Here is a 20,762-nt window from a genome sequence, read left to right as displayed (position 1 = left end):
TTACAAGAGTTATTACTATTTTATGCCAGTTATTACTCTTAATCTATACCTGTATATTATTATAATAAAGCGTAAACATACACTTCTTTGTTGCCTAAGATGTCAGCAATTACACCATATTTTTGAATAATTCCTTATTTAATAAAAAGCCCTACAATTACGTCACGCTTTAGGCTATTTTCACGCCATTAAACTTAGGCGGTAAATATTTTGGATAAAAACCCTAATATGGGAAAGAGACCATAAGTTGCTGCCAACATCAAGAAAATAAAATTACCAAGGTTTGTCATGTCATGTCAGTTTGACATTTGCTATTGATAATTTGACAAATGTAAACAATAAAATGAATTATTTATAGTTTTATGCGGATGAAGTCGCACGGGAACAGCTAGTGTGTTAATAAAAATTACCATTCATCAATATTGGCTGGCCAAATGTATGCTATGTGACTAGAGAACAATACACTGGCCAATAAAACGGGGCGTCAGAGCGCAGTTCTGTCTGTTAGTTTTGCATAGAAATGATCCAACATTTACATGGAATATGTAGACGAAATCTAGGTCAGATTTGGGGAAGCATTTTCAATATTTGTTATATTTGGAGATATCTATACATATAATAAAATTGGAGTGTCTGTTTTGAATATTAGAAGAAAAAATCCAGATTTCGGAAAGATGATGCCTTGCTGATAACGAAAATCGCATTTAATTTTTTTTGTCTGTATCTGCAAGTCGCGTTTGGACCGATTTCGACCGGACATATTATAAGCTACTTTTTTATTTTAATATTGCATGCCCGAAGTCGAAGTTAAAAATATGTTCTATATTATTTTATATGTTAACTATGAAAAATAAGCAGGTTTAAAGTAAGGTTAAGTGAAGAGGTCTCGTTATTATCTTGATGGGGATGAAATGTCAAGTACGTCTTATAAAAAGCTTGGATAAGCAAAAATTATAATATTGTTCTAATTTATTCCTCAATCGCATCTTGAATGAAAGTTAAAAAGATATCTATGGTCATAGACATATTTTAACTAACTAACTTATAGTTAGCTGGTGATGATGAAAACAAGGCAATTGATCAATTCAATTGTTCACCGGAAATTTCCGTAACTGTACGTCAGCGTTGCATTAAATGGAATTTTATAATCTTTACTTTTAAAAGGGCGAAGTGTGTTAGCTATACTTATAATATAATGAGAAAAAAATTGTATTTCTGTATGTATCGGAATAACTCAAAAACTACTGGGCAGATTAAAAAAATTCTTTCGTCATAAAAGTTATACTATCACTGAGTAACATAGGCCATATTTTTTTATTCCACGCGGACGAAGTCGCCAGAGACAGATTTATAAATTTAATTTCGTGTTGTTAATATGTAAACCACCCATCTAATAAAAGTGATTGTTGTTCATACGCGGTGTAAAGTTTTTAACGATGTGTCAAATGCCAAAATTATCACCGGGCGTTACCGTTTGGCGCCAAACCTGCGCAAAGCAAGATGGCCGCCGGCCAAATCCCGCGCTATTTGACGCTTCAATTGAATTAGTTTACAGAGGTCTATCATGTGTACGATTCGATGTGTGAAAATATTATCCTATTTTGAAAACAATTTTATACAATAATTTTTTGGGAATCAATTAAATTTGTTTATTAAGACTGTATGAGGCCCACTAAAACCTTCAGTTTTGACTGAATAGAACGATTGAACAGTCGGAGTGTAATGAATGCACGCAGGTCATCATCATGTCTCTTGCGTTATCCTACTCCCGTAGGGTCGGCGCACCGGATTTTCGTCCTCCAAAGCACTCTATCATCCGTCATCTCAGTCACTCCCTTCTTGATCATGTCACCTTTCACGCAATCCATCCATCTTTTTCTACGTCTACCTCTACCGGTGTACCCCCTTCATATTCATAACTAACGTCCGTCTTGTTACATGCGATTTATCCCTTCTCATAACATGCCCATATCACTCTAACCTTTTACTCCTTATTTTCTCAACCACTGGGGCTACTCTCAAACTTCCTCTAATATACTCATTTCGTATCTTATCCAATCGTGTTACCACACATCTTAACATTCGCATTTCCGCCACATGTATTCTCCTTTCATCTGTCCCTTTTACTGCCCAAGATTCAGATCCATACATCATGACAGGTTTTACGACGGTTTTGTAATTTTTTTCGCAGGTAACATTATAATTGTCAGTTAAACTGTATTCTGTTCAGTTTTGCGTACACTCGTAATTATTGTACATTCAGTTCTATATAACTCAATGTGTGCAGGCTTTATGAAATAAAAAATATAATCCAGACCAAGCACTTGAAGTCTATTTTTTATAGTTAATTAAATACTTGAACATTGAATTATACATTTGCATCTCTTGTTTCAGATTCGAATTCCTGCCTTTTACCTTCCAAGAAACACTAACTCGTAATTTAAATGGAGTAATCTCCCGCCATCGATGACCTCGAGCTGTCAAATTAAAAAGTTAGCGCGCCAAATATTATCATAGATTAAAAATAAAAAATAAACGCCAGTGTGATTAATGGCGGATTAGAAATAGTGTTATATTATGTTGTGATTATTAGTGTTGTGGTAAAAATATTCAGTGACGATGGCAACTCCACCGGAATCCCCGGTTGAGGAACACGCTTACGAATTAGAACCCAGCAGAACCCCGAAACCTATACCAGTTGCATTGGAGGAATTATGCAGACAGACAAAATTCTCGAAACAAGAAATCAGAGTCATGTATAGAGGGTTTAAAACGGTAAGTTGCTATTTTATTTTTAATCTGTTATGTCAAAAGTTTATTTTTAAATAAGGCAAAAGTTCGTACCATTCAGCCAGACCTACAGATGAAATCGAATATTTTAAATTCGTGTTAAAAATAAACTCATTTGTAATGCCTAGGTAACATTCTGTGAAATGCTAGAATGCATGAATATTTGAGGCCTCGCCGGCGTTAGAGACCTAGTTTTGCTGCATTTCCTGTTGCCTTGGCGTTGACGTTGGCTTAGTAATTTCACAGATAGTGTACTCACCTTGAAGTTATTTAAAAGGGAAATTTCTTTTAGTCCCATCATTAAAGTGAAATATAAACATATTTCTAACAAGACTTGTGTCTTATACGATACTAGCTGTTCCCTTGCGTCTTCATCCGTATAAAATTACGAAAATTTTATTTTATTACATGTGTCAAATTATCAATTACAAATGTCAAAATGACATGACATGGTGACAACCCATGGCAACCTTGCTTCCTTGATGTTGGCAGCAACTTATGGTCTCTTTTCTTTCTTTTTTAGGTTTTTATCCAAAATATTTACGCCCTAAGTTTAATGGCGTAAAAATATATAGCCTAAAGCGTGACGTAAGTGTAGGGCTATTTATTAAAAAAAGAATTATTCAAAAATATGCTGTAATTGGTGACATCTTAGGCAACAAAGAAGTGTGTGTTTACGCTTTGTTATAATAAGTATAGATACTAGGTAGTGTTTTAAGAGCGGGTACACACCTTAGACTAAACTATCGCACAATCGTTGTGCGTTTGTTTTGCTGTCAATTCAACTGTTTAGTTGCTCAACTAAAAATCGAGTAGTGTGCGCACCTCCATATATGCTAATATTATAGAAAACAAAACGCGACTTAACAGTTGTGCGATAGTTTTTTTTATGTAACACATATATTTAAATTGGAGTGTCTGTGATAACAAAAGAACAAATCTAGATTTCGGGAAGATATTTGCGTTGCTGATAACGAGAATCGCATTTAATTTTTTTTTAGTCTGTCTGACTGCAAGCCGCGATTGTCCCGGGTACTCAAACGGCTGAGCCGATTTCGACCGACATTCACTGAAGGGTAACATAGACGGGCGTTTTATATGCTATTTTTTTATCTTAATATTGCGTGGACAAAGTCGCAGGCCACAGCTAGTCAGAAATAAACCACGATTCTACCTAGATAGTTTAGTAAAACGCGCTGTAATTAAACAGAAAACTGCATTTAAAGTCGCAGAAAGTTGTCCATGAACCATGAAATGGTCTAAAAATTTTGGATATCTTGTTAACCTAGTGAAGATTGTCATTTATGTCTGTAATACGTAGATGGCGTGTTTGTGTAGCGACGTAAACGGCCGTTTGACATCGGAGCTGGCACTGACGACGAGTGCCACTCAGAATTGATGAGTGTGGTACAATCTGTAAGCGATAAGCGAGTTTATATTTTCATTTAACAAGATCACAAAAGGTTAGAATTGGTGCTGTTGGTAGAGGACGATGAAGGTAGAACCCAGGTTATTGTTATAGTGTGTAGTAGTGAAAAATGCTTCAAAACACTTTAGTTCGTTAAAAATAAGTTTTCTCGAGGTTTTTTTTAAATTGAGTTGAAATTATAAGTACCTACTTTTAAACAATTAATATAATTTTAACTAGCGATATTAACTTAAAAACTGAACTAGCGGTCCCACAAGTCAATTCTTCTAAAGACATTGACAGCTGTCACTTAGAGATGTGACGTTTATGCCAATAAACTAGTGTTGCGGCAATTCTACAGCGCGGTACTAACTTTCTTCTTAACACTTCTTATATCAGATTGAAGACAGATGACTGATAGAAGGTACTGACTATTAGCTTGCATAGTGGTGCCACTGGTCTTCAAATTACTCTCACATAACACTTGTCATCCCCCTAGTTATGATAGATATGAAGAGGGTATTGTAGAAATCTTACCCTACATTGACAACCCATTTTCTGTACATATTATAAAAGTGGAGTGTAATATCGAAAGAAAAATTCCAGATTTCGGGAAGATGATTTATTTGTATTGCTGATATCGAAAATCGCATTTAAATTTTTGTCTCTCTGTCCGCAAACCGCGTTTGTTTCGGGTAATCTCCGAAACAAACGCGCTTTGCGATTTCGACGGGACTTTCATTCAGGGTATTTGACAGAGATAGGCATATTATAGGCCACTTTTTTATTCTACGCTGTCAAAATGTCGTTCCGGGTGGTCCAAATTTCCGCTTACAAAGTTTTCGGGCGACAACTCGTTTATTATAATTGTCATTAATGACTCGCTTGCTGCTTACAGCTTGTACCAAACGCTGTTCGCTAGGGTTCCACGAGGCCTAGCGTAACAAGTGTTGAGAAGTGTGCGGCGCAGTCGGCACAAACTGTACCAACGTTTTATATACGCATTAAGAAATTAACTGTAATAAAGATTAATTAAATATAAGTACATGAGCAAAGAAATAAAGAAAGGAGAGATTTCGATTCGTAGCGGAAATATGGAAAGACGTGATGACGAAGGCCCTATTTTAATAACTTTTACTTTCAACCCTTTTTTTAAGTGGAAAGGATGGGAAGGAAAAGTGGATTTGACAGCGGAGTAGATGTATAGGAAGGGGAAATGTCCTGTTTATGTGCTGTCTCCTCTTCCGTCGATTAAGGGTAGGCAACGCATCTACAATTGCGGATAGACATCCTATAGACATAGGCAGTCGCTTCGCCGTTTCGGCGAATTCAGGTGGCTGCTTGCTCGTTTGCCACTTTAGGATATAAAAAATTATCACCCCTTAAATCTTTTTACAAAAATGTCTATTGATGTAATACTATTGACAGACCGCAAGATACCATCCTCACCATCTCGATGGCTGGCATTCCACAACCGTGCGGTTTTCGCGGAACTTTCTGTATTTCCAAACCAATACGACTTAGGGTCCTTCAAGAAGCGAGCCTATCATTTCCTCAAAGGCCGGCAACGCATCTGTAGTTCCTCCGGTGTTGCGGATGTCCATGGGCGTCGCTGACCACTTCGGTGTTCTCGCCGCTCGTTTGCCCCCCTTTATTATAAAAAAAAAATACTAGCTGAAAAAAATGCCTATACTACTCACTGATAGCTGTTTAATTGTGCAAGATATTTAAAAAATTACAAATCTTCCCTCTTTATAATTTTAGTATAGATAAGGCTATGAAAATGCTAGTACTAAACTACAGAACCTCAAAACGGCTGTTATCCTATGACGTTCGGAAACCTTACATCTTTTAAATCTTAACCAATTAAGCAGTAATCTTGTTATTGGCACACAAGCGCGTTATAAACATTTTAGCTGTACTTATTTTGTGTACACTCAAATTTGAAGTTATGTTAGCTCTTTTGTTTTTAAGATTATTTTCGTTCTTTTACTGGCTATATTCTTTTTATAATTACTGAAAAAAAAACTAGAATTAATTTTGGTCTTGTACTTAATAGAGCGTCGGTGGCTCAGTGGTTTAACCAATTGACTTGTACTTTGCAGGTATTGGGTTCGAATCCCGCCGTACCAATGGGATTTTCGATTTTTCACATATACATAATTTACCCGATCTTACGGTGATGGAAAACATCGTGATGCCTGCACATATCGGCGAAAAAATTCAAAGATATGTGTGAAGTCAACCCGCAGTGCAGCGTGGTTGACTATGCCCTAGTCACTCTAACTTAGGGTAGGCTCCGAGCCCCTCGGTGGGGACGTATGGTGAGCTGGTAATGATGACTTAATAGAGATAATAAAATGTTTTTGTACAGTTAAGGAATATGGCGATGTTCCAATTTGGAAGCTATGTTAGACGAATTGAAATGACGCGGTACAGTAGCCAATAATTCACTTTTAAATGTGTGTTCGAAATAAGGTCTTGTTGCAAGGAAAAAGGCATTGTAAATTAAACACCGCGGATTTACGCGATTGTACATTTTTTTAACACTAACTATGGTCATGAAAGTTCACTTCTGTAAGAATTAAATAAGAAATACTGTAGGTTTCGGTTGTCTATAGTATGTTATTCATATGTAATCTATACTTTTATTATAATAAAAGATACGTATTTTTGTATGTATTGAAATATTCTTTTTTTATTTTATTTTTTTACAATATAAGGTATCAAACGAGCAAGCGGCCACCTGAATCCACCAAAATGAAAAGCGAGCGCTGCCCATAAACATCCGCAATTGCAGCATTGCCTACTCTTAATTGACGGAGGAGGAGACGCACATCAAGAGGACATTTCCCCTTCACATGCGTCTCGTCTACCGTCAAATCCACTTTTCCTTTCCATCCATTCCTCTTTAGAAAAGGGTGGAAAGAAAAGGAACTATTATTAGGCCTCCGGCATCACACTCATCAGACGAAACGCGGAATTGCTTCCACGCCTGTTTACTGTGTGGTCGTGGTATTACACCGGGCGAGCAGGCCAATTCGTGCGAAGATGTTAAAGCGGGCTCTACCACTGTTAAAACGCAGACTCTCTCTGACTCAAAAACTATTGGGCCGATTTTAAAAATTCCCTCACCGCTACGATTATTTTTTCTGTGAGTGACATAGGCTATATTTTAATTTGACGCGGGAGAAGTTGCGAGCAACTGTAATTGTATTTTTGTTCAAAATAATGCGTTTCATTTGTTTTTCTAACGTACCATTATTTGCACATTTTAATTTTACTTTCATTTATTTCGTAAAATGAAACACTCAACAGAATTTTTAAATTCAATGCAATTTCACGCAAAACATCTCGTTTTTAACGCTAGACGTTTTTTGCTAGCTCTCAGAATACAGTAACATTTTTATCTGTTTAAAACCAATTTTATTCACCTGGTAAAATTGAGAAGTGGATAAAATCAGCTTCATAGAATGTTGAAGTGTTAGCCAACACTTGTTACATGCCTAGAGGTGCGATCGGGCGTGGTACAAGTGATGTACTTACGGCGTTCTAATTAAGACATTGATTTTTTGCTGTTATAATATCAAAACACTTATATAACTGAAATTCGAAATTACAGCTTCGTTTCCATTTAAAAGCGGCTATCGGTGTTGTTGATAGGTAAAATAGTGACAAAAATCACGTCTTATAGCCCGTCTAAACAAAACGGTCTTATCATACTCGCTAATCTTTTTCCGTATAGACCTTCACTGATGCAATGTTTTTCGCAAGTAAAATATAACATAACCTATAAATATCTAAATTGAAGCAAAAAGATTCACTTTTTGAGTTACATTATTGCATGTATCTATGATCCAACTAGGTTATATAGCATCTGTTGCTCGCGACTTCGTCTACGTGTCAACAATAGTATAAAATACAGCCTATTTTACTCACAGATATATTACCTTTCTAATGGTGAAAGGATTTTTAAAATCGGCCCAGTAGTTTTTACGTAAATCGAAAACATGTAAAAATACAAAAGTTTCCTCTTTATAATACCAGTAAAGTAAAGAAATATAGATAGTCGATGAATAGTTCAAAAATATATGATCCAATATTTACAGGGCCTTTCCCAACACTGGCTGATAGATGCTCAGATAGCATAAAAATGACGTCACTGCCAGATAAAGGAACAAAACCCGATATTTCCATCACATTTACACGTTAGATTGTTATCAGACAATTTACAATTTTGTGGGACAGGGCCTTAATCTGTAATATTTCCATCCAAGCACTTGCCAAGAATTTACCTTCATTTTCCATTTCAAAGCGCGTTGTATTTCCCTGTGGGAACACCTAGTATTGTAGATGTATAGAACATACCTTTGTGAATGTCTAAGCGAGATTCCGAGCGACGACGTTTTTATGAATGTCGAGAGAATGGCGCGATTTACGACCATTAAAACTGTAAGATGGCGCGAATATGTGAAGATTTTTTTGAGGTTATGTTTTTTGTACCATGCACTGATGTCTTGTTATACACAAATTATTTATTGGAAGCTTGGCTTAGTACAACAGAAGGCTAAGAATTTAAAAACATTATTCTAAAATCTGGGCAAATATGATATTGATACTAGTTGGATGTTAGTTATGTTTTTTATTGTTGTTTTAAAAAATAATGACTTGACTTGTTTGAGCCGTAAAACTATATAAACAAAAATAATGCTTTTAACACCGGCCCGTATTAAATGAAGGTGTGAAAATGGTACAGTGTAATAATCCACAATGAAAAGGTCAGTAGGTGAACGAGTCGACGACCGTTCCCGCCAAAATAACTCGGAGCGCGCGCTACATGTCAAACTGACAGCTGTATGTCGGCCATCTTTAAAATAAATGCGTTATGCAAGGTTTATTTGCGTTCAGCTTAATGTAACGTGCCATGATGTTTATTTTGAGTCGACTTAACTCGTAACAAACATTTATTATAAACTCTTCGTGTTATGAAATAAATATTGACATCGCATCTCTCTCGACTGTCTGGAATTACGAAATGAAAAGTTTAATGGACTTTTTTTCCTATTTTACAGATGTCATTATTTCATGCTACAACTTGGCCTCAAAATGCAAGAACTTAATTGTCACTTTTATAACATCTTAGAGTTCTACGGACAGAAAGCGAAATAATGGCGACGTTTTAAAATGGCTGTGAAGAATTTCTTCTCACTTAAAAGAATAAAGAACAATGTAGATAATAGCTTTTTTTTTAATGTTAAATGGGAATTGAACTACCAATTAGAAATGACCACCGTTTCTTACTAACTCGTACAATTGTAAGCATCGATCGCCTTTTTTCTTATCGAGATAAAAAAATGATGAACGTTTTTTTACACCTTTTTTGACACAAAGAATAAAAATGTTGTAATTATATAAAAACTTTTTAATGCGCATTTCATGTTCAACAAACATAAATATCCAAAATAAATAACTATTCGCAATTAAAATTCGAATGCGAATCGTAAATTTGTCATGTAATCTTTTATCGGACATCAAAAACTAATTTGAGTTAACCTCAATTCGAATTATAGCTATAAAGTCTTCGCGCCATTTCGGCCTATTTTCAATTTTAAACAGGGTTGCCTAATTGGAAAATAATTTACATGTTAATTTTACTATCCTCTTTCTTACTATACTCCCGTAGGGTCGACACACCGTGTTTTCGTCCTCCAAAAAACTATCGTCCATCATCCCAGTAACTCCCTTCTTGATCATGTCGCCTTTCACGCAATCTATCCATTTCTTTCTAAGTCTACATCTACCGGTGTACCTCCACACGTGTACCTCCACACACATCTAACGTCCTTCTTGTTACATGCGATTCATCCCTTCTCATAACATGCCCCCATGCTAACTTTTACTCCTTAATTTCTCTACCACTAGGGCTACTTTCAAACTTCCTCTAATATACTCGTTTCGTATCTTATCCATCAGAATTCTACCTATGTTAATTAACAAAGTATTTAACTATTTTAATAATAATTAAACTATAGATATTTACCGCAGTAAATGTTAATGAATGCCAGATTATCTATAATCCATGCAAATTTTGACGTTGACACTGGCAACCCTGGACTACAAGGCCGCTTCCCCGACGCCCGACACTCGCCGCACGCGACCTGGCGTGGCGTTGCTGCGTTGTTTTGGAAATGCGCATTGTATTCTGTTTATGACCATTACTATTTTATTTGGATTTTAGTATGTTCTTGTTAATATAGTTTGTATGAAACATTGGCTACTTTTTTAAAATATCACATTGTAGTCTTGACATAAATAAAGAAACGCATCTGCAATTGCGTTCGTTCGCTGCCAGATATTACCTGGAATAAACTCGGTTTGCGAACAGACAGACAAAATGTTTTTAAATGCGATTTTCGTTTTTTTTCTTTTTGAAATTGCACACAGACAGTCTCATTTATTACAATTTAGTGATTTTATAAAAAATTAAAAGCTCTATCTCTAAAACATTTGTTTCTTAATCAAAACTTTAGAAGCGGTGTAAAAAAAATCGTTCGTTAGTTGGGAGATATTTTAGCGTTATTGTCTACAATCGCACCGAAAACGCCAACTTTTAATAGTATAAACTAGGGTTGTGACGGAACTCCGCTTCCGCATCCGCAAGTGCGGAACTTCCGCAAGAAATATTGACTCCGCATCCGCTTCAGTTATTTTTTATTAGGTATCGTTTATGCCCGCACGGGCGTGCTAGGTCAACTAACTATAATTGTTATACATTATATTTGCATAATAAACTGTATCTTGTATGTACCAATCTGTATTTTGAATTAACGTAGTTTTAGTTTATAATTCTTTAATAAATCGCAATTAATGTTTTATTATTAACCTCCGCTTGCTCTTCCGTTAACCTCCGCTTCCGCAGAGGTGAAAACCTACGCCGCTGCATCCGCATCCGCTTCCGTTAAAATGGCCTCCGTTACAACCCTAGTATAAACTACCACAGACAACGATATTTTTTTTAGGGTGACAACAGTTTTAAAACAACCTTTACTGGTTTTGTGAAGTCGTTAGCGAAAACAGTTATATTTTAGTAGACGTATGTTTTTTTAAATAAGACTTCTTTTGTTTCAGGAGTGTCCAGAGGGCGTGGTTCACGAAGAGTCATTCAAAGATATTTATGCCAAATTCTTTCCACATGGAAGTAAGTATTGTTTTATGATACACAATATTATTAAAAAAATATACCAATAATAAGAAAGAAAGTTATAATAGCATGCGTACACCTGAAACTGAACTATCGCACAACTGTTTAGTCTTGCTTTGATTCCTATGAACTTATATGGAGGTCACATTACTCGTTTTTAGTTGCAACTAAACAGTTGAAGGCTGCAAAACAATCGAAAATCGACAACAGTTGTGCGATATTTTAAACAAAGGTGCGCCACTCTTAGATGCGATTTACTTGCCTTTATCTGCATATATTTTTTTAGCAAAATATCTGAATTGTTTATGAAAAGACTCATTGAGACTCCAACTGAATATATTTTTTTTTAGATTCAGCACTATACGCGCATTATGTCTTCAAAGCGTTCGATGTTAACTGCAGCGGGGCAATCAGCTTTAGAGTGAGTATTACCACAATATACTATTTGTTAATCTATATATATATTAATATAATGAAGCGGCAATATATACTACTTGTAGTATAAATAAAATCCATTATTGAACGCATGATGTCCAACCCTGGCAACATTTAGATGATGACATTATGCGCTCATTCGATGCTATGACAAATATCCGAACGCGCGAATGTCATTGTGCAAGCTAGCCAACATTTAAAATTAAAAATATCTCGCGAATTAAATAAAAAAATAGAAAGACAATCTTTCTTTTTTTATGCGAGGTTAATATTTTCTTGCTCATTAAAAATAATCAATCTTTCAACTCTTCATAAATATAAAACGTGCCGTATCTTGATCAGAAAGAAATTATAAACTTCAACTGATTTTAGAAACGATATAACTTTAATAAAACCTTTTAAAGATATTTAAAAATAAACAGCTGTTGCTACTGGCTATCTGATGTTTTCGAGTTTTAAGAAAAATAAATGAAATTTCCCACGAACTTTTACGTAAAAATGTTGCCAGTTTTATCTGTTAGTACCGAAGTTTTTAGTTATATTTTTAAAGAAGTTGAGGGAAAAGGAGAAAGCTTATCTGTTAAATTTATTTTGTAGCGCAAAAAGGTTTAAGGTGGAACACCGCTTATTTTACGTACATTATGACGAATTCAAAACAATAATCACACTAATATTATAAATACGAAAGTTTAGACGGATGTTTGTTTGAGTTTGTAGCCTTAACAGCTGAACGGATTTCGATGTTTAGTACAGATGTAGAGGATAGTTTAACGTCTTAGGTAGAGCCCGCTTTAACATCTTCGCACTGCAGTGCCGGCTCGCCCGGTGTAATACCACGACCACACAGAACAAAGGCGTGAAATGGAAGCAATTCCGTGTTTCGTCTGATGACTGTGGTGCCGGAGGCCTAATTTAAGTCCCTTCCACTTTACCACCTTTTTCTTATAAGGAGAGGATGGGAAGGGGAAGTGGATTTGACGGTGGAGGAGATGCATAGGAAGGGGAAATATTCTCTTTATATGCGTCTTCTCCTCCGTCGAATGAGGCTAGGGAACGCATCTGCAACTGCGGATGTCTATGGGTAGCGGTCGCTTCGCCATTTTGGCGGATTCAGGCTACTCACTTTTATTTTTTTTTATTTCCACGCGGAGGGAGTCGCGGGCGAAAGTTAGTAGTTAATATATTCGTGCTTGTTATTTGTTTAGGGAAGCTACGCTGAACACGAAAACAAGCCACACTGCGATCAAAACAAAAACATTAACAAACTTTGCGTTAAACTACAGTAACTATGGACTTGTTATAGAAACTTTAAACGTGCATACTAAATTATTTATAGTTCGAAATTCGAATTTTGGTATAACCTGTGCAATATTAGCTTTTATGTAACGGTAATAATCTATACTCTTATAATAAAGCGTAAACACACACTTCTTTGTTGCCTAAGATGTCAGCAATTACACCATATTTTTAAATAATTCTTTTTTTTAAGAAAATGCCCTACACTTAAGTCATGCTTTAGGCTATATATTTCCACGCCATTAAACTTAGCGGGTAAATGTTTTGGATAAAAACCCTAATGTGGGAAAGAGACCATAAGTTGTTGCCAACATATAAGAATGCAAGACTGTCGAGGTTTGTCGTGTCATGTCATTTTGACATTTGCTATTGATAATATGACAAATGTAAATAATAAAATAAAGTTTTTATAATTTCACGCGGATGAATCTGTACGCGAAAAAGTATTTTACATAATTAAACACACTATTCTTGTTTTTAATTGCTTTTTTCGTGTAACATGCTTCAAGCCTCACTCAAAATAGTTACTAAGAGAATACCTTATTGAAGTTTTAGTGTAATTAGTTTACCATAAAAATCGACTGTATTGATTATTCAGTTAAGGATTCATCTAAAAAAATTCTGTTAAAAAAAAACTAAAACTATAGAATGAAGTAATATTTAAACACTAGCTTTCGCCCGCGTCTTCGTTCGCGTGGAATAAAAAAAAAGTAGCCTATGTGTTCCAGACTATCCTCTACATCTATGCCAAATTTCATCGAGATCCTTTCAGCTGTTTAGGCTACAAACTCTAACAAACAACCATCTAAACTTTCGCATTTATAATATTATTAAGGAACAAGATTTCTTTGAGTACGTTTGTTCATTGTCAACACAATATTATTCAGAATAAGTTGTTTCTTTGAAAAAGCTTTGAACATTGTGATACTTTAAGAGTTAATTTGTTTGATTCGTCGGGAGAAAGTTTTTAGTTGGCAAGCATCCAAGCAGGGACGGATTAAGATGAGGGAATTTTTTTCTAATAATTAATATTTTTGCATGTGCGATAGAGATATACTCGTATAGAGTCAATTATGGAGAAATCAGCTACAATAATGCAAATAAAAAGACAAACTTCAACATGAGTTTCAAGAATATAAAAGACTAGCTGTTGCTCGCGACTTCGCCCACGCAAAATTAAAACATTGCACATGTACTAACGCCGTAGCATAATATACAAACAAAAATACAAATCATTCCTCTTTATAATAGTATAGATAGGTATTCAATTAAACATAAAACACACACACACACACTCACTTACACTGTGTAAATAATTTTATTTTTTTTATCCACTAGAAAAAAAAGGCTTTAAGAATGTACTTTAAGAGTGTAGAAAGTATGAAAACTGTTTAACTATAAAAGATGTTTAATTAGTTTTTTACGGAGCTAATTTTTTAAAATGTTTTAATGAATACGTCTCAATTATTGCAAGAACACAACTCTACCATTTCTACAAGTATCCGAACGGGCGACAATTTGCTCGCCAATGTTGCCATATCGAAATTGAAATCTGCCGATTGCTGCCAACATTGTTAATTAGATCACTTTAATTGAATTGTTTCTACAATATCTATGATAGTTATGTTCCTGAGCATGTTTTTTACGGATTTGGTAGATAGTTAAAATTTTATTTAGTAATAGAAATTTTAACTGTTTATCAGTAATATACTGAACGCTTTTAATATTCAAATAGTTTTCTAGATCCGCAGACAAAGTAATATTTAATCAACAATATAGCCTATCGATATGTTATAAGTAATGACAGTGGTAGAGCCCGCTTTAACATCTTCGCACGAATGGGCCGGCTCGCTCGATGAAATACCACGATCACACAGAAGACAGACGTGAAGTGGAAGCAATTCTGCGTTTCGTCCGATGAGTGTGGTGTCAGATGCCTAATTTTAGTCCCTTTCCCTTTCCACCCTTTTTTAAGAGGAAAGAATGGAAAGGAAAAGTGGACTTGACGGTGGACGAGACGCATAAGAATAGGAAATGAATTTATGTACGTCTCCACCTCCGTCAATGAAGGGTAGGCAACGCATCTGCAATTGCGGATGTTTATGGGCAGCGGTTGCTTTCCATTTCGATGGATTCAGGTGGCCGCTTGCTCGTATGCCACCTTATATTATAAAAAAAAAATATATCACAATTAGGGCCTGTTCCACCACTGACTGATAGACGATCAGATAGCTTAAAAATGACGTCACTGTCAGATAAGGGAACAAAATCACATATTTTACACGTTGGACACCAGACATTTATCATTTATTAGACATTTTACAATTTGGTGGGACAGGCCCTAAGTCTAGTCAGTATTCAAAATACTAGTTACGTATTTATTCTGGTACGTTTTAACAGATAACTAGCGATATCGCTAATCGATTGTTACTTTGCAACGTGGGCTGGAATCCTTCCGAATCTGGCAACCGTCCAAGCCACTTGACAGTTAAATTACCCCCACTGGATTGACTAGACGTTTGGTTGCTTAAATTCCAACTGGTACACTAACGTGACCTTACAATTAATTTCAAATGTGAACTCTATTACTATCTCTGTCGTAAACAGAGTGAGTGAAAGAGATGTAACTCATTTCATGTAGTTATTAAAAAATGGGAAATTATTCAGCTAATTCTAAAGTCGAAAGAAGTCGTTAAAAAGTTTGCCAAATTCCTGACAGGAACAACTTGCAACTTTCATCCTGTGCCTTTATTGATACTTAAAAAGTTCAACACAATGGCTTCTTGAATTACGTCATTAATTTTTACATTTTCGTTTGCTTAGGGAAAACTTACAATTTCCTTTCTTTCATGTTTTGTTTCGAAAAAGATAAGCAGGAAAAAATCTTTTTTACCCGATTGCCTCAGAATATTTTAAACGACGGAACCGATTTTGTCTAGTGTGGTGTTATTTGATTCGTCTTCATTTGACTAAACTATCGAACAACTGTTTAGTCGCTTTGATTCCTATGAGCCTTTGATTATATGGAGGTGCGCACACTACTCGATTTTTAGTTGTGTAACTAAACAGTTGGGCTACAAAAAAATCAACAGTCGCAGAATAGTCGTGCGATTATGTCGTCGAAGTTTTATCAGATTTACATATACTTGTGTATGTGAATTACACTGCACACGGAGCGGTACAATTAATTACACGATCTAGAATCTAGAATCATTCCAGCTCGTATTGTTAGGGTTGTCACCTGTTTGATTTTTTAAAATCGTAGTTTGTATTTGGCTGGATTTATTTGTTTGATTCGATTTGGTTATATGGATGTATAACGTTATCGTCTAGTGTTTTTAGAATGTTATATTCAGCAATCGGTAAATTATGTAAATTGCAGTTATAAAGAATAAGACAATTTTGTATTATGAGGCCTTCCTTTGCAAGAAAAAAATAAAAGACGGCTAATATAACATGCAGTTTAAAATATTTCAATTTAACTATATCTATTTATTAAATACGTCAGTAATTTTAACATTCTACCACAATTTTCCGAGACGATATTGAGTTTGATGTGGCAACCCTAACTTATCAGTTCATTTCCTGTGTTCCAATTAACTACGGACGGTGCTTCCCCGACAGATGGTTCTAGAACTTTGATAGTATATTTACCTTCTACGTAAGACTTAAATTAACTTGCTAGCAAATAATTAAGATGAAAGAACTTGGATAGTGTATCTATCTTCTATCTATATCTATACATATAATAAAATTGGATTGTCCGTTTGTCTGTCTGTCCGCAAGCCGCGTTTGTTCCGGGCAATCTCCGAAACGGCTGAGCCGGTTTCGACGGGACTTTCAATGGAGGGTAGCTGACACAGATAGGCATATTATAGTCTACTTTTTTATCCGCGCTATCAAAATGGCGTAACGGGTGGCCCAAATATGCACTAACGAAGTTTGCGGTTACAGCTCTTAGACACTAAAAATGATTAGTATGTTATGTTATCTAACATATACGTAGGGGAAGCGAGAATCAGCGGTTTTTTATCTTAGTAACATTGTAAATGCGAAAATTTAGATGGGTAGATGTTTGTTTGTTAGAGTTTTTTACGTAAACGGCTGAACGGATTTCAATGCAATTTGGTATATAGAAGAACACAAAGGGTACTTTCTTATTTTTTAAATCCACGAGAACGGAGTCGCGGGTGAAAGCAGGTATTTTATATTTATGTGGGAATGATTCCAGGAGCTACTGGTCACGCTATCCACGTTGCTCCGAGGTTCTGTCTACGAGCGACTACGTTGGGCGTTCAGGCTGTACGACGTTGACGGTGATGGTGCGATTACAAGACAGGAGCTTGCTGAAGTCGTGGTGGCTGTCCATGAGCTGTTGGGCAGACGTGCGCCACCTGGCTCGCCTGCTGCCAGACTGGATGATGCTAAGGCAAACGAACAGGTAATAAACGAATAAATAGTGGCTGATCAGTCCAGTTAGCAGACTGGCAGATGGTATTCACTTATTGACTTCAGTTTCTAAGACCACGCACACCTTTTTTTATTTCATAAGGTGGTATACGAGTAAACGGCCACCTGAATCCGCCAAAATGTCGAAGCCACCGCTACTCATATACATTCGTACATATTGAGGATATTTCCCGTTCCTATGCGTCTCCACCAGCATCAAATCCATGTTCCCTTCCCATCCTTTTCTTATAAAAAAAGGATGGAAAGCTTCCGTCACCACACACATCAGACTGTACGCAGAATTGCTCCCACTTCACGCACCATCTTTATTATAAAACTAGCTGTTGCTAGTGTCTTCGCCTCTGTGAAATTAAAAAGTAAAAAAAAATATAGCCTATTTCAATCACTGCTAACGTAGCTTTTTAATGGTGTTTTTTTTTTAATCGTCCCAATAGTTTTCGAGTTATTCCAATACATACAAAAATACAAAAAAATAAATATTCAAATCCTCTTTATAATAGTATAGATAAGTCTCTTTCTTACTACGTGATCGTATATCTTCTATCTCACTCGTGTAACGTTTTCGCAGGTGGATAGGGTGTTCAGGAAGCTGGACTTGAACCAGGACGGGGTGATCACCATCGAGGAGTTCCTGGAGTCGTGCCTCAAGGATGACGTCATCACGCGATCGCTGCAGATGTTCGACACGGCGCTATGACGCCAGACTGACCCAGCGCACACGCGCGTCGCTGCCAGGTACCTTGTGAACACTACATTTACTACCAACCTTCAATAAATGTACACTAGTGGTAGGTACCAACCTAAAGTAAATAACACTACACTACATACTACAGTAGAACCTTGAGAAGTTAAAGTCCAAGGGAAACACAAAATATTTTAAGTTATAGAGGTTTTAAGTTATCAAGGGTCTATGTTTTAGAGGTTTTGGGCTCTGAAGGGAAGGGAACATATTATTTTTTGAAATTATAGAGGTTTTTATGTTACCGAGGTTTGAGTTATCGAGGTTTTACTGTACCAACTTTTAATAAATGTACATACACTAGTGCTAGGTACCAACCTTAAGTAAATGTGCTACTGAATGTTTACACTAAGAGGGGGTGAATACCTTTGACAGAAGTATCACACAACTATTGTGCGATTGTCGATTATTTCGCAGGTAATTCAACTATTTAGTTGCACAACTAAAAACCGAGTAGTTTGCACACCATATAGGCTCATAGGAACGAAATCGTGACTAAATAGTGTTGCGAGAGTTTATTCAAAGGTATGCATGCGCTAATAAGACAATATTAAAAAGCTATTGAAAATGGGTACACTTATAGTCAAATATCGTGAAAGGTTCCCGTGCGGAGCTTAAATCAAACAAATTGAAGCAATGTTTCCGATAGATCAGGACCTAGTCTTGGGCCGTGTTTATTTTGATCTATTTTTTTTACTTTTTCTTATTAGGAGTGTGGTGAAGCGCGCGGCGTACTGCCGCTGCCGCCGTGCTGGCGGAGAGCGCGGGGGCGCGGCGTGGCGCGCGGCCGCCGCATTGGCTGAATGCGCGCGTTGCCTCGCCGCCTTCGATCACTTCTACCGACGCGTGCTCATGCCCAAGATCAAAAGCGTCATGTTTTTCCATTTCTAGGTTAGGTTTACGTCAAAAAGCGCGGGAAATCTACATGCTGTCAACTGATTTTTATTGTATTTTTTTAATAAGTTTAACGTTTTGAGCCAGTATTGAACAATGAAAAGGTTGTTTTGTTTTTATTATCGTTTTAAAATTTTAAGTTAGCAATTCATTACACTAAAAGAAACTACACAATTGAACTAATTTTGTTGTTTTTTTCTGTAAACAAAAGAAAGGTTTACAATACATTATCCTTGGATATTAAAAATATAGAAGGTTAACAACTAGTTGATGTTTAACGCTGTTTTAGGTTAGAAACTTTTGATTTCAACCATATTCCTACATTTTAATATTCTAGTGTAACTTAATATCTATGGTATATTTTTAATCTATGGTCGTAATGAGTGTTGGTAGGAATACGGGAAAGGTTTAGTGTAGAAAGGATTTGAAAGGGAATTGAAAAGCAGCGACTGCTGTAATATTATTGCATTTTAACACGTGATAATTATTTATTCTAAAATGAGGCAAGTATCAAGTTTGATCGGTCGCTCTGGTCTTTTGCGTTCCGATTCACGAATGAGATGACACGAATTCTAAAAATACTTCATAAAAACTTCACTTCATTTTTCTTTTCTAAAATCAAAACAGGGTATTTGCCGCTTTATTCAAAGCGAGTACTTTATAAATTATTTGAACAGACACCAATCAACGATATTCAAATTTTGGATGCGCTTAAGAAGTATTTTTGAGAATAATATTATTTTTACGTAATTTTGTGCACCGAATTCTGAAATGGCAACATTTGGTAATGTCATATTCGAATAATCCGCACAATTTTTCATTTCTCCACGTTTTAAGATATTTTGAGGTTATAAAATTACAGAAAATGATGAACACAAAAGAGACGAAATAACTAGACTTTTTAGCCGTTATTGACTTATTAAACATGTGAACCGAAATTCATATTTAATTCAAATTATCTAGATAATTGTAATTGTAATTAATTAAAATCTGTTACTAATTGTTTTGATTTTGAAATTTGTAATTCTGTATATTTTTGGATTTAAATAATTTTAATTACTCATGACCATAGACAAATCGTCTCTATAAGACGACTCAAACCGTAAAATTAAACTTTTGTGAACCAGGTTTTTTGTATAGTAATCAACAAATGTCTTGGTGGCTTGAAACAAAGATTCGTTACGTGGTTACTTGGAGAGGTCCAGTGGAGCTTCCAAGATATTTGAAAAGACATATAAAGCCTGACCAGGAATATGCTTGTGAAAACCCTGTTCATATTGCGGAGAAAATACGAAACTTTGTTTAAAATCTCCCCCAAACCAGGGTTTTAATATTCTTGTATAGGTTAGAAAAGAAATTTTTATTAGCGTTAAATTTATGTCAATTTTATTATAAACCATATAAGCAATCGTTTCAACCATATCATAGTTTATTTAGTTTGACAATTTTAGCAAGATAATAATTTAAAATATGTTAATAGAAATATTTTTGCTGTTTAAGTCCTAATAAATAGTTCCTTTCTCATAGTC

The 20,762-nt window shown here is 35.6% G+C and overlaps 1 protein-coding gene across 1 annotated transcript in view; it reads left to right on the top strand.

Moving 5' to 3' along the window:
- LOC106103938 (Kv channel-interacting protein 1) overlaps positions 1 to 20,208 on the top strand; it is a 36,827-nt gene extending 16,619 nt beyond the window's left edge. The window contains exons 2-7 of the mRNA XM_013283855.1: positions 2,395 to 2,775; positions 11,327 to 11,396; positions 11,750 to 11,820; positions 17,362 to 17,571; positions 18,169 to 18,335; positions 19,050 to 20,208. Coding sequence (XP_013139309.1) covers positions 2,620 to 2,775; positions 11,327 to 11,396; positions 11,750 to 11,820; positions 17,362 to 17,571; positions 18,169 to 18,297 — 636 coding nt within the window. The 5' untranslated portion in view covers positions 2,395 to 2,619 and the 3' untranslated portion in view covers positions 18,298 to 18,335; positions 19,050 to 20,208. The remainder of the gene's footprint in view (positions 1 to 2,394; positions 2,776 to 11,326; positions 11,397 to 11,749; positions 11,821 to 17,361; positions 17,572 to 18,168; positions 18,336 to 19,049) is intronic.
- Positions 20,209 to 20,762: the final 554 nt, after the last annotated feature.

Source organism: Papilio polytes, unplaced genomic scaffold (assembly GCF_000836215.1).
Source record: "Papilio polytes unplaced genomic scaffold, Ppol_1.0 DF823693.1, whole genome shotgun sequence".
Classification (NCBI taxonomy): domain Eukaryota; kingdom Metazoa; phylum Arthropoda; class Insecta; order Lepidoptera; family Papilionidae; genus Papilio; species Papilio polytes.
The sequence above is the reverse complement of the archived record's forward strand: the minus strand, read 5'-3'. Positions and strand labels throughout refer to the sequence as shown.